The sequence below is a fragment of the Trachemys scripta genome, chromosome 14 (assembly GCF_013100865.1).
Source record: "Trachemys scripta elegans isolate TJP31775 chromosome 14, CAS_Tse_1.0, whole genome shotgun sequence".
NCBI lineage: Eukaryota > Metazoa > Chordata > Testudines > Emydidae > Trachemys > Trachemys scripta.
The window spans coordinates 39,123,894-39,137,478 of NC_048311.1; the positions used below are offsets into that span (position 1 = coordinate 39,123,894).

General features: G+C 55.0%; 3 protein-coding genes across 7 annotated transcripts in view; all 3 read left to right on the forward strand.

The window, feature by feature from the left end:
• The first annotated feature begins 6,166 nt into the window (after positions 1-6,166).
• LOC117886897 (zinc finger protein 850-like) overlaps positions 6,167-13,585 on the forward strand; it is a 362,115-nt gene continuing 354,696 nt past the window's right edge. The window contains exon 1 of the mRNA XM_034789000.1: positions 6,167-6,419. The gene's annotated coding sequence lies outside the window, so the exon portion shown is untranslated. The remainder of the gene's footprint in view (positions 6,420-13,585) is intronic.
• Positions 6,354-13,585, forward strand: part of LOC117886910 (zinc finger protein 250-like) — a 41,305-nt gene continuing 34,073 nt past the window's right edge. Inside the window, exon 1 of the mRNA XM_034789046.1 lies at positions 6,354-6,419. The gene's annotated coding sequence lies outside the window, so the exon portion shown is untranslated. The remainder of the gene's footprint in view (positions 6,420-13,585) is intronic.
• The window catches only part of LOC117886912 (zinc finger protein 135-like), a 17,275-nt gene continuing 10,088 nt past the window's right edge, over positions 6,399-13,585 (forward strand). The window contains exons 1-5 of one of the 5 annotated variants that reach the window (XM_034789047.1): positions 6,399-6,419; positions 6,673-6,713; positions 7,477-7,649; positions 8,114-8,201; positions 8,754-8,880. In XM_034789047.1, the coding sequence (XP_034644938.1) occupies positions 8,145-8,201; positions 8,754-8,880 (184 nt within the window). In that variant the 5' untranslated portion in view covers positions 6,399-6,419; positions 6,673-6,713; positions 7,477-7,649; positions 8,114-8,144. The remainder of the gene's footprint in view (positions 6,420-6,672; positions 6,714-7,476; positions 7,650-8,113; positions 8,202-8,753; positions 8,881-13,585) is intronic. The other 4 variants (XM_034789049.1, XM_034789050.1, XM_034789048.1 and 1 more) reach the window with 4 other exon arrangements.

A 13,585-nucleotide genomic window follows, 5' to 3' on the forward strand; every position in this document is an offset into this window, starting at 1 on the left:
TATGATATCAATGGCAAAAGTCCCGTTGACCTTCAGTAGAGCAGGTTTTCACCCAGTATATTCTGTAGTGCACTCTTCTTGGACCAGACTCACCATTGCCGCGGAGCACCTCCCTTTTGCCTCCTACACAAGTTCTGTTTCACAGCCCCAAGCATGGCAAGAGGGTGGCCCTGCATAGGGTTACCATATTAAACAAATAAAAAAAGAGGATCCTCCACGGGACCCTGGCCCCGCCCCTTTCCCACCCCAGCCCCACCCCAACTCCGCCCTAACTCCGCCCCCTCCTACTCCCAGCCACGCGAAAAGGGCTGCCCGAGCGCTACCGGCTTCTCGGTTTGCCGGGCAGCCCCCAGACCCTGCGCCCCCGGCCGGCGCTTCCCCAGAGCAGCTGGAGCCCAGGAGGGGAAGCGCCCAGCTGGGGGCGTAGGTTCTGGAGGCTGCCCGGCAAACCGTGAAGCTGGTAGCGCCCGGGCTTCGGGCAGCCCCATGCCTCCGGACCCTGCGCCCCCGGCCGGGCACTTCCCCTCCCGGGCTCCAGCGGCGCAGGGTCCGGAGGCATGGGGGCTGCCCGAAGCCTGTAGCGCTCGGCTCTTAAACTGAGCCGAAGAGTCGGGGAGGAGCAGAGCCGCCGCAGCCGGAGGCTCTGCTCCTCCCCTGACTCTTTGGCTCTGTTTAAGAGCCGAGCTGCCCGAGCGCTACCGGCTTCGGGCAGCCCCCAGCGATCACTCCTCTCAGAGCCGCCTCCCAGCTGCTCCTGGGTCCTAGCGATAAACCCAGCAATCTACAGCCTCCTGACCCCTGGGGCCCCACCTCCCCAGGCACAGTTGGGGACATTGTGCAGAAAAGCCACAGGATCAATGGGAGGACAGACAGGAGACTTCCATCATCCTGGGGGGTGGGGGACAAGGGGGTCTTCTATGGAGACTGGGGATTCTTCCAAAGAGTTCCCAATATCAGGGACACAGAGGTGATGGAGTGCCTCCTGGGGGCCCCATCTCCCCTGGGCACAGGCAGCTTCTCCCAGCGCTATGTAGACATCCTGCATAGAAACCACAGGATCAATGGGGGGACAGAAAGGAGACCTGCAGATCCCGGGGAGAGAGGAGAAGGGGGGTTTCTATGGAGACTCAGGGTTGTTCCAGAGGATCCAGGAGTGACAGGGAGCCAGGGACACACTGTGTGAGATTTGTTCTGGTAACAGACTGGCACAGGGAGCAGTTGGTTGGAGCTGGTCTCTTGTCTCCACACCACACTCATGGGCTACTAGACCTGGGCCAGCGCTCCCAGCTCTGCTCCCCTCGCTCAGGTCATGGAGCTGTCAGAGCTTTGCCACTTGGTTCCTCTGGTTACTGTGGTCCAGATAACCCACCTCTGTGCTCTAAACAAAACCCCTCATATCCACTCCCTAACATCACAAGGAGCACAGTGGGGACATACAACAGCAGTTTAACGCCAACGCTTTAATAAAAGTAGCACAACTTGTTTCATAGAAACTTGCCAGTGTAGGCACACCCTTGGGTAGCTAATCCTTCTTCCTCATCAGAGAGAGAGAGAGACTGACTTCTGTGCTCCTGAGCAGCCCCTTATATCTAGTCCTCATTGGCTCTGATTGGCTGCTGCAACAAGCCTTCCTTTGATTGGCTCTCTCAATAAGCCCTTTCCTCATTGGCTGGGTTCTGCATAGCCTCTCCAAGGCTGCTTTAACCCTTCTTCTGCCTGTGTGGAGCAGCTGCCCCACCACAGGAAGTGATGCAGATTGCTGCATCTAATCAATTCAAAAATTTCAGGGAATGTCTTAGGCAGCCATGTAGAAATGGCGGATGATTTGGATGAAAATTGGAAATTATAAGGGGAAATGGGGACCCCTGGGTAGACGCATCTGTTTCAACCAGTTCTGCACGTGTTTGTAGAATAAAGAGCCAGCTGATGGTAGCCACTAAGGCTGGCTCAGCAAATGGATTTTAGTGATGCAAAGGCCAAATTTGTGATGTCTAGAAAATCACTGGAAGAACAGTAGGATTCACAAAGCCTGAGTTGATCACCTAGGCTCCCTGTACAATCAGAACCATAGCATATCATGGTTAGAAGGGACCTCAGGAGGTCATCTAGTTCAACCCCCTGCTCAAAGCAGGACCAATCCCCAACTAAATCATCCCAGCCAGGGCTTTGTCAAGCCTGACCTTAAAAACCTCTAAGGAAGGAGATTCCACCACCTCCCTAGGTAACCCATTCCAGTGCTTCACCACCTTCCTTGTTCTGTCATCTCCTACCACTGAGAACGGTCTAGATCCATCCTCTTTGGAACCCCCTTTCAGGTAGTTGAAAGCAGCTATCAAATCCCCCCTCATTCTTCTCTTCTGCAGACTAAACAATCCCAGTTCCCTCAGCCTCTCCTCATAAGTCATGTGTTCCAGTCCCCTGATCATTTTTGTTGCCCTCCACTGGACGCTTTCCAATTTTTCCACATCCTTCTTGTAGTGTGGGGCCCAAAACTGGACACAGTACTCCAGATGAGGCCTCACCAATGTCGAATAGAAGGAAATGATCACGTCTCTTGATCTGCTGGCAATGCTCCTACTTATACAGCCCAAAATGTCGTTAGCCTTCTTGGCAACAAGGACACACTGTTTACTCATATCCAGCTTCTCGTCCACTGTAATCCCTAGGTCTTTTCCTGCTGAACTGCTGCCTAGCCATTCGGTCCCTAGTCTGTAGCAGTGCATGGGATTCTTCCGTCCTAAGTGCAGGACTCTGCACTTGTCCTTGTTGAACCTCATCAGAGTTCTTTTGGTCCAATCCTCTAATTTGTCTAGGTCCGTCTGTATCCTATCCCTATCCTCCAGCATATCTACTACTCCTCCCAGTTCAGTGTCATCTGCAAACTTGCTGAGGGTGCATCCACCCCATCCTCCAGATTATTAATGAAGATATTGAACAAAACCAGCCCCAGGACTGACCCTTGGGGCACTCCGCTTGATACCGGCTGCCAACTAGACATGGAGCCGTTGATCACTACCCGTTGAGCCCGATGATATAGCCAGCTTTCTATCCACCTTATAGTCCAATGCATGTGGCCAGACAGGCACCTAAGAATGGGATTCACAAACCCCAGCAAAGTAGGCACAGGCAGGGAGCTGCAGAAAGTAACCAAGAGGGGATACTGAGGGGAGAGACATGTCCTAATTCCCCATACTCTCCTGGATATCAGCCCTTCCAGATTGAGGTGCTTCTCTCTGATTGTGAATCCACAGCTGGGAACCCCTGTCCTGCCGTCAGGGTGTTGAAGCTCTTGTGAGAAAGAATGAGGCAGGCACCCAGCTGCCCACAAAGCAGCCAGAAGAGGGGAGCATGGGGTGATTCCACCCTTCAACTCAGCCCATGAGATGGGTCTGTCACACTGATATGGGAAACCCAGGTTCAATTCACCCCTCTGCCTGATGGGGAGAAAGGATTTGAAGAGGAGGCTCCCACAGCTCCCAGGACAGTGCTCCTGCCACCGGACCATGGCATCTTCTGATGGGAGGGTGGTCCCTCAATTTCTCCTGTGGAACCTGTGAGACTTTGGAGCAGTCATTACAGAGTCCTTGGGAAACGGGACTGGGCCCTCCCAGGTGGGTGCCCAAACCCCGGACTGCAGAGTCGATCTCTTGCTTTGGCCCAGTGAAAGTCTAAACTTGTGCTGTGCACAGAGGGGTACGGTGACCAGATGTCCTGATTTTATAGTGAGTGCAGTAGTTGGGGGTTTGCTTTATATAGGCGCCAATTACCCCCCCCCACCCCATCCTGATTTTTCACACTTGCTATCTGGTCACCCTACAGAGTGGGCTTTGATGAAAGTCTATTCCCAGCACAGACCCTGCTCCGGGCTCAGCAGCTGCTCCATTCAGGCTCCCAGATCCCAGTGGTGGAGGCAGCAGTTCCTGACCCAGGATGAAAAACAGAGACAGATGGAGTGCAGCCTCCTCTGTCCAAGCAGGGACCAGACCCCTCTAGATAGAACAGCTACTGAATCAACTCCCCCCACACCTCCCTGCCTTCCCGGTCCCCAACCTTGGAGGGAATCGGGATCAAGGGAAGTCCAGGCTAGATTAAGGCATAGGCAACCTAGGAATGAGCCTGGGGGATGGGGACGGATGCTTAGGAGTCTGCCCCACAACAGGGGTAAGAAGGAGCTGTGTTGGCTACCCACTCAGCTTTGGCTTAGGCTCGCCCCCATTTCAGGCCGAGGGCAGGAGAAACATGGCCAAAATTGACTGAGTGGTGTTGAGAGCTGGTCGGTGCCAAGGCTGAAGTTGAGTGAAGGAGGCTATAATCCCATGCACTACGTCACAGTGCCACTCACTCAATTTTGGCCCCCAGTGCCCCTCCCACATTATGATGGGGAGGGGGGCATCAATGGGGCCAAAGCTGAGTGGGCAGAGCACCAGTCCCTGAACCAGGGACTAGCTGGAGCTTTGCTGCCCACATCCAGGTGTGCAACAGGGAGATGCAGTCAGCGCCCATCTGGGGCAGCCAGGTGGGAGAGGGACAGAGGGGATCTCTTGGAAGTTGGCAGACATGAAGGGTTTTGCCTAGAGCCCAGGGATGGGTTAATCCGGACGACAGGTGTCAGGGTTCCTTCCCCAGTCTGAACTCTGGGGTACAGATGTGGGGACCCGCATGAAAGACCCCCCTGAGCTTATTCTTACCAGCTTAGGTTAAAACTTCCCCAAGGTACAGATTTCTTTTTTGCCTTGGGATTGCTGCCACCACCAAGTGATTTAACAAGAAACAGGGAAAGGACCACTTGGAGTTCCTCTTCCCCCCAAAATATCCCCCCAAGTCCTTACACCCCCTTTCCTGGGGAGGCTTGAGAATAATATCCTAACCAGTTGGTTTCAAAGTGATCAAAGACTCAAATCCCTGGGTCTTTGGACAATGGAAAAAATCAGTCAGGTTTTTAAAAGAAGGATTTTATTAAAAAGAAAATGTAAAAAATCATCTCTGTAAAAGCAGGATGAAAAATAACTTTCAGGGTAATCAGATTCAAAGAGCCCAGAGGAACCCCCTCTAGCCTTAGTTTCAAAGTTACAACAAAACAAGGGTAAACTTCCCTCTAGCAAAGGTAAAGTTCACAAGTTGAGAAAACAAAGATAAATAATTCTGTTAGTCTTAAAGGTGCCACAGGACCCTCTGTTACTTTTTAAAGATAAACGAATATGCCTTGCCTGGCTGTTACTTACAAGTTTGAAATATGAGAGACTTGTTCAGAAAGATTTGGAGAACATGGATTGATTTCCAGTCCTTCTTAGGCTATGGCTACACTGGTGCTTTTCAGGACTGCAACTGTCTCACGGGTGTGAAAAAACACCCCCCCTGAGTGCAGCAAGTTGCAGCACTGTAAAACGCCAGTGTAGACAGTGCACCAGGGCTGGTAGCTCGGCCCCTCGTGGAGGTGGAGTACCTGCAGCGCTGGGAGAGAGCGCCAGGACCACACTCGCACTTCAAAGCGCTGCCGCGGAAGCCTTGGAGTTTTCAGTGTAGCCATGCCCTAAGTCCCAAGAGCAAACAGCCACAGAAACAAAGAACCCAAAACAAAGCCTCTCTCCCCCCGCCCCGATTTGAAAGTATCTTTTGTCCCCATTGGTTCCTTTGATCAGGTGCCAACCAGGTTACTTGAGCTTCTTAACTCCTTACAGGTAAGGAGGAATTTAGGCTACTGCTATGGTTATGACAACAGGTAACCAGAGGAACCGGCTGGCATCGCACTGACAGCTCCATGACCCGAGTGAGGGGAGCAGAACTGGTAGCTCTGGCCCAGGGCTGGTAGCCAGTGAGCCTGGTGTGGAGACAAGAGACCAGCTCTGACCAACTGCCCCCTGTGCCAGTCTGTTAACAGAGCAAATCACACACAGTTTCCCCAGCCCTGCACCCCATCATCTCTGTGTCCCTGATGATATTGGGGACTCACTGGAACAATCCCCAGTCTCCATAGAAACACCCCTTGTCACCCACCCCCCAGGATCTCGAAGTCTCCTGTCTGTCCTCCCATTGATCCTGTGGCTTTTCTGCAAGATGGCCCCAACTGTGCCCAGGGGCCAGGGTCTGGGGCAGGCGGCTGCAGGTCGCTGGGTTGATCACTAGGACCCAGGAGCAGCTGGGAGGCGGCTCTGGGGGGAGCGATCGCTGGGGTCAGTCTCGGCAGCAGGAAGTGACTCGCAGCCGCTGCGGGGACTCTGGCTCCAGGCTCCCGGCGAGATCCCCGAGCCCCGGCGGCTGGTGCTGGGAGCCCGGAGCCCGGGCTGCAGCCGGGAGAGGGGAATCTCCAGCAGGGCCCTTCCCGCTGCTCCCCAGGAGCCTCTCCCAGGGCAGAGCCCCCAGCCCGGCCAGGCCCCTTCCCGGCCCGGCCCCAGCCCCAGGGGGCCCCGCTCGGAGGGAAGGTAACAGAGATCCGCCCCCCCCCCCGTCACCCCCGGGCTGCAGGGGGAGGTTTGGCCCCAGGCTGCTCCCAGCGGAGCTGGCTGCGATTCCCTGCCCGGGGCCCAGGAAAGCTGCCGCCAGCTCCCGGTGTGTGCGGGGCGGGGGGAGCCAGCCCGGGCCGTGCTGGGGCTGGGACAGACACACCTGGGGAGGGGAGTGATCCGGGGTCACGTTACCACACGCTCCCCCCAATCTGGTGCTTTGTGTTCGCAGCCCCTGGCCGCGCTGGTGTGAACGGAGGCTGCTGCTGCTCGGTGAGATCTGCTGGGCCCGCCCTGCCCGCACCCTGCGGCTGACAAGGGGCTCCCGGCTGGGCCTGGGGGCAAAGGGAGAAAGCGGGGGGCTGCCCCACCCCGCAGCCAGAGGGGGATTCTTTTACTGCAACTAGCCAACGACGCTCTTGGGGTAGCTGCAGGGGGAGGAGGCTAAAGAGCTGCGGGGGGATGGGCAGGCGGGGGGAACAGGGCTGTGGGGGCTGCCGGGAGGAGGGGGATGCAGGGGGCAGGATGGGATTGGGGATGGGCGGGGAGGATGGGGGAGGGGTGGCTGAAGGGAGGATGGGACGCTGCAGGGGAGTCAGGGGGCAAGGGGAGAATTCTGGGGCTGAGGGGAATGAGGCTGGAAGTGAGTAGGGGGGATCACTGCGAGGAAAAAGGGGTAAGTGGGGAGGGGATGGTGAGAACAAGAGAAAACTGGCTGGGGAAGGGAGTGGGGAGAGCCTGGGGGGCACAGAGAAGGTGGAGGTGTGGGGAGATACAATGGCAGCTCCCGCGCCCCATTGGGTGAGCGGGGTGCCCCTATCAGCAGCCAGTGGGGATTTTTTTTTCTCCTAGAAATGGTCAAAAAAGCATGGGGGTGCATTGGCTGGCGAAGAACCCCTCAGGGCTCAGAAGCTACAAGGCAGATCTGCTCAGGCAGCCCCCGCCCCTCCATGCACCTCCCCCCACTTATTTTTATAGATTAAAAATAAAAAAAGACTGACTCCTGATCTCTCTCTCTCTGCTCCTGTTATTACAGCTCTGGAGTTGAGCTCCCTGGGTCAGAAGCTGCTGCCTCCTCCATTTTGAGCTGGAAGCTGGGAGAGACCTTCATTAAAGCCCCCACTGTGCCCAGCCTGGGTGGGGACTTTCTGCAGTGGCTGGAAACAGCCCCTAGGGCAGCCTCGGGTTCTACTGACACCAGCCTCTGAGGTATAGAGCATCACAGGAGGTTCCCAGTTCCCAAACCTGCCCAGATCCATTCCCTGTCCCCTGGGCAGACTGACACTCCTGGGAACTTGGTGAGGAGCAAAGAGAGGAAAAGCCAGTTCATCTCTCTTGAATCACTGGGCTGCTCAGAGAATGGGGGACACACTGCCTTTGAGGACAGTGTCAGGGGAATCCCCTAACGCGGCTCCTTTGGTTCTGCTCTTTTTCCAGCATTCGGCTCAGAGACACTATTATGGGGAGAGTTTAAAAGTGTCCCCAGTGGGTTCAGTTCTGCTTGGAGGGGCCTGGCCTGTTTGGTAATAAACTAACTGGGTTTCTTCCCACTGTGGCAGAGTCCAGAGTGTCTGTCTGCAGGGAGAGAGCCAGGGGGGTAATTGGGATGTGAAATGGACTCAAGCCCCTTCTGAAACCCCCCCACTCCCGAATTGCCCATCTCGTCCTGACAGGCTGAGGAATCACTTCCACATTTCTCTCCAGATGGTCCCGACTTCCAGGAGACAGGGAAGGGAAATGGCTGTGATGGAGCCAGCTCAGGTAGGAGATTTTCAGGGAGCTTCAGGGGGGTTGTTGTAGAGGGGGAGGGGCAGGAAAGATACAGGGTGAGGTAGGGAGGGGACAGAGTGTGATAAACCTGCTGGGACATGTTCAACCCAGGCCTGATTTTCTGAAGAGGACAATTGGCCTGGGGTGGGGAGGGGAGTTCCCTCATTTCTGAACCCGGACACAACCCCCCTGGGCAGGGCTGGGAAAACTGACCAGACTCCCAGTGCTGGAGCCTAAACCCACTGGCCAGAGGCTGCTGTGAAATAGGAAGGGAAGCTGTTTGGGATTCCTGTCCCTGTCCCTGGCTCAGAGCTCTGCTTCCCATAACAGCCTGTGGCTGGCAGGCTTGTGGGAAATTAGAAGACCCTGCCCACCTCTGTCTGCTGGGGGGACAAGGAGTCTCATTTTCTCCCCACCCCCTGAAGCTTCCTGACTGTTCTGAGCAGGGTGGGGGTGGGATTCTGCTTCTCCAGGCCTCTTCCCCCGTGAATAGGGCGATTGTGGCTGGGCAGGAGATGCTGAGTGGGGGAAATGATGTTTCAGATGCCCGTGACCTTCGAGGAGGTGGCTGTGTATTTCACCAAGGGGCAGGGAGCTTTGCTGGACCCCGCTCAGAGAGCCCTCTACAGGGACGTCATGCAGGAGAACTATGAGACGGTGACCTCGCTGGGTAAGGGATTCGTGTGCCCTCAGTTATTAGAAGCTGTGGGGTCTGCATATCTGACTGCCCGGTTAGATTAGGAAGGAATGGGTCGCAAAGTGAAGTGGTTCTAAGCCAGGTGTCCCGAGCCCCCGGGGAGCTGTGAGCAGGTTTTAGGGGGGCTGCCAAGCAGGGCCGGCATTAGAGTTGCTGGTGCCCAGGACAGAAAGTGGAAGCCCCACTGCATGGGGCTGTAGCCCAGGGCTGAAGCTAAAGCCTGAGCAACTTAGCTTCGCGGGGCCCCATGTTGCGCAGGACCCTGGGTAATTGCTCTGCTCCCTACCCCCTAACGCTGGCCCTGGCTTTTATATGCAGAAAAACAGTTGGTGTGACATAGGTGGGCTGCAGAGTTTTTATAGCAAGTTTGGGTGGCCTCAGAGAGAACAAGGCTGAGAACCCCTGGCATCATGGGCAGTGCGTAAAGTGGGCAAGGGAAGGCTGTGCCTACCTAAATAGCCATGGGTGGCCCCGCCCATGCTCCGCCTCCTCCTACCTGCAGTGCGGCTGCTAGGCCCCACCCAGGCAGGCTACTCTCTAGGGAGCCTCCTGGGGCCGCCCAGTGCTGGGGTGCCCCAGAATTGGGGCTGTGCCACCCAGCGCTCCAGGATGCCAGGACTCCCGCTGTGCCCTCTGGGATGGGTGGGAGGGTCACGCACCGCCCGCTACCCGCCTGTTGCTCCGGGGCCAGGAGGGGGAGTGAAGCGGCTCGGCTTGGTGCTGCTGGCCAGTGCCCGGCGCTGGGGCCAGCCTGACACTCGGGGGGGTCGGCAGCTCATCTCGGCGCCGGGGACAGGGGTGTGGCCAATGGGAGCTGTGGGGGCGCTGCTTGTAGAGAGGGGCAGCGCGTGGAGCCATGTGCTGCCCCCCCACCCCCGAGGGGCCACAGGGCGCATTGGACCTTCCAGGAGCGGCATGGGGCCGGGGTAGGCAGGGAGCCTGCCTTAGCGGTAAGTGCTGCCCGGCAGCAGGCCGCACCCCAAACTCCAGCACTGAGCCCCGAACATAGCACCCGAAACCTGCTTCTGCACCCCCAGCACCCCACTTCTGCACCTTGAATCCCTTCCTGCACCTCAACCCCTGGCCTGACTCTCCTCCGAGAACCAGAACCCCCACCCCTTCCTGCACCCCAACCGCCTGACCCAGACCTGACTCCCCTCCCGTAGCCAGCACCCTGTATCCCAGGAGTTCTCAAACTGGGGGTCGAGACCACTCAGGGAGTCGCGAGGTTATTACATGGGGGGGTTGTGAGCTGTCAATCTCCACCGCAAACCCCGCTTTGCCTCCAGCATTTATAATGGTCTTAAATATATTTAAACGTGTTTTTAATTTATAAGGGGGGTTGCACTCAGAGGCTTGCTATGTGAAAGAGGTCACAAGTACAAAAGTTTGAGAACCACTGCTGTACCCCCTCCTACTTCCCAATACAGCCCCAGCCTGGAGCCCCTTCCCAGAGCCAGCACCCTGTACCTCCTCTTGCACCTCAACGCTCTGCCGCACCCCGGAGTCCCCTCCTGCACTCCAACCCCAGGCTCAGCCCAGAGCCCCCTCCCACACTGCAGACCCCTTGGCTCCAGTCCAGAGCCCCTCCCAAACGTGAACCCCCTATCCCAGCACAGGGAAAGTGAGCAAGGGTCAGGGAGAGTGAGTGGCGAGGGGTGGGGGGGCAATGGAGTGAGTGGGGTAGGGCTTTGGGGAAGGGGCGGAGCCTTGGGAAGGGACTGGGCAGATCCTGGGTTGCCCTTAAATTCAAAAAGTGATCTTGGGAGTAAAAGGTTGGAGATCACTGACCTAGTGCTTACTACTTAGGAGTCAAAGGGGGTACTCTGAAGAGCCAGAACTAGACCAGATAGCAAAGATCTGGCCTTAATGGTTTCCAATACCTCTCCCCAAACAAATGTGAAAGCTTAATGGAAATCACTTGTCTGGAATTCAAGTGATTTCCATTAAGAGAGGCCTCTCTCCTGGCCACTGCAACCCTGGAGCTGGGACTGGGACGTGACAGGATAGAAAATACAAGAGTGATACTGCAACTCAAACTTTAAAGCTGTAATACATGTTCCAGACAAAGCTAAATCCAAACATTTAAAGCAGTTGGTGGAGGTAACATTCATTTTAGGAACTAGATTAATTAACCTATGTACCGGTAAGCAATTCTGAAATGGCATCCAATGCAAAAGCTAGGCATAAATAATACATTGTCACTTTTGTGATTATAAAAAAAGTTATTAAATGTGATTTTTAATGATAGTTTTGCAGAGGAGAAGAGATGATTTAGTTGGATTATTTTTAAAAAACTGACTCCAGGAAGCAGTAACTGTGGTTTTTCTCCAGCAGAAGTCTCTCCCAACCTGCATAGCCCAGCTACGGCTGGGAGAGACTGAGCATCAAACTCTCCTCTTCCCCAGGCCACCGCCCACCAGGAGATCGTCAATGGGGAATAATCTTTCACTCGCTCTTTTGCAAGCTCACAAAGCTTTCCCTGATCTGCCTAAATGTTTCCCTTCCTTTCTTAAATTCATCCAGTTATTCCAAATTCCTCTCCCCCAGTGCTTTGCCATATTCAGCAATCCCACTCAGGGCTTGTCTACACTGGGAAGTTTTGTCCCCAAAACCTGTTTTTTGGCCAAAAAACTGCGATAGCGTACACACTGCAAGGTCACTTTTTTTCTAAAAAAACCGCTAGTTTTGGTGACCAAATACTTCCACCCCGTGAGAAACTTTTGTCTTTTCCCCTCCCTTTATTGTCGACAAACAGCCAGTGTAGACACCACAAGGTTTTTTTTTTTATTATTTTATTGGCCTCCAGAAAGTATCCCACAATTCCCTTGCTGCCGCTCTGGTCAGCGGTTTGAACTCCGCTGCCCTGCAGCCAATCTGCTACTCCCCCTTGCAAGCCCTGGGACGTTTAAATCTCATTTCCTGTTTGCTGGCTTCCCAGGTGAGCATGGCTGGCTATCGCCACAAACATGCACCTGCTTGGACCACCGCTGAGTAGCTGGATCTGATCAGTATGTGGGGAGAGGAGTCTGATCAGTTGCAGCTGCGAGTGACCTGTAGGAATCGGGACACACATGGGAAAATTTCTCAAGGCTTGTGTGAAAAGGGCTATGATCGGGACATGCAGCAGTGCAGAGCTTCTAAAGCATTGTGTTGCACGGATCTTGAGCCCAACATTGTACATGGATGCAACAGGGAAGCAACTCCAAAGCAGACGTGTTACTGCCCCTCATTGTCACAGTGGTTCCTCAAAGCCTCTCTGATGTTAATAGCAGCCCTCTGGGCTCCTCTGACAGCCCTAGCATCTGGCTGCTCAAACTGTGCAGCCAAGCGCTCTGCCCCAATGCGCCACACCTGAGCAAACATTTCACCCTTAGATTCACACAGATTATGCGAAGTGCAGCGTGCGGCTGTGACCACAGGAATATTATCCTCGGTAAGGTCTAGCCTGCTATTGAGACACCTCCACCGCGCTTTCAAACGGCCAAAGGCACATTCGACTACCATGCGGCACCTGCTCAGCCTGCTGTTAAAACGCTCCTTGCTGGTGTCCAGGTGCCCTGTGTAAGGTTTCATGAGCCAGGGTTGTAAGGGGTAAGCCAGGTCTCCCAGGATAACTATGGGCATTTCCACATCCCCCACTGTAAATTTATGGTCTGGAAAGGAAGTCCCCTCCACCCTCCCCACAGCTTTCTGTACAGGCCACTGTTCCTGAAGATGTGTGCGTCATGCACCTTTCCAGACCAGCCTGCATTGATGTCCCTGAAATGCCCCTGGTGATCCACAAGTGCCTGCAACACCAGGGAGAAGTATCCCTTCCTATTGATGTATTCAGAGGCAAGGTGATCTGGCGCTAAAATTGGAATGTGTGTGCCATCAATGGCACTGCAACCATTAGGGAAACCCATCTCTGCAAAGCCATCCACTGTGTCATGCCCTTTTCCCAGAGTCACGGTCCTCCGTGGCAGTTGTGATTTCTTGCCCTGCACACTTGGAGTAATACAACCCCAACAGTGGACTTTCCTACTCCAAATTGATTTGCGACTGACCAGTAGCAGTCTGGATTCGCCAGCTTCCACACTGTGATTGCAACACGCTTCTCGACCGGAAGGGCAGCTCTCAATCTGGTGTCCTTGCGCCGCTGGTCAGGGGCCAGCTCAGCACATAGCTCCAGGAAGGCTGCTTTACTCATCCTGAAGTTCTGTACCCACTGATCGTCATCCCACACCTCCATGACAATGCGATCCCACCAATCAGTGCTTGTTTCCCTAGCCCAAAAGCGACGTTCTGCCGTATGCAGCTGCTCTGTGAACGCATAAAGCACTGATAAGTTGCTGCTGTCCATATCACACCTGGATGCCTGCGATTCATCCTCTGTTAACTTTGTGAGTAACTCTTTGCATGATGTCCTCACGACAGCTAACAGCGCATAGGAGAGAAGTGCGGGATCCGTCCTCTCTCACTGCAGCTGCTGGCGTGCGCTACAACAGAATGACAGTTGGAAAAACGTGGAGGGGTGGGACACAAAGCGGTGCATGACGGTACATTTTGCACATCCCAGGATGTGCCATGCTCCGTTTCCGCATTCCCCGAACCCCTAGCGACGGATGGTGTCGCCAGGCACTGTGGGATACATACCCACAGTCCATTGCTCTCCCTGTCTACAAAGGTGCCCCAA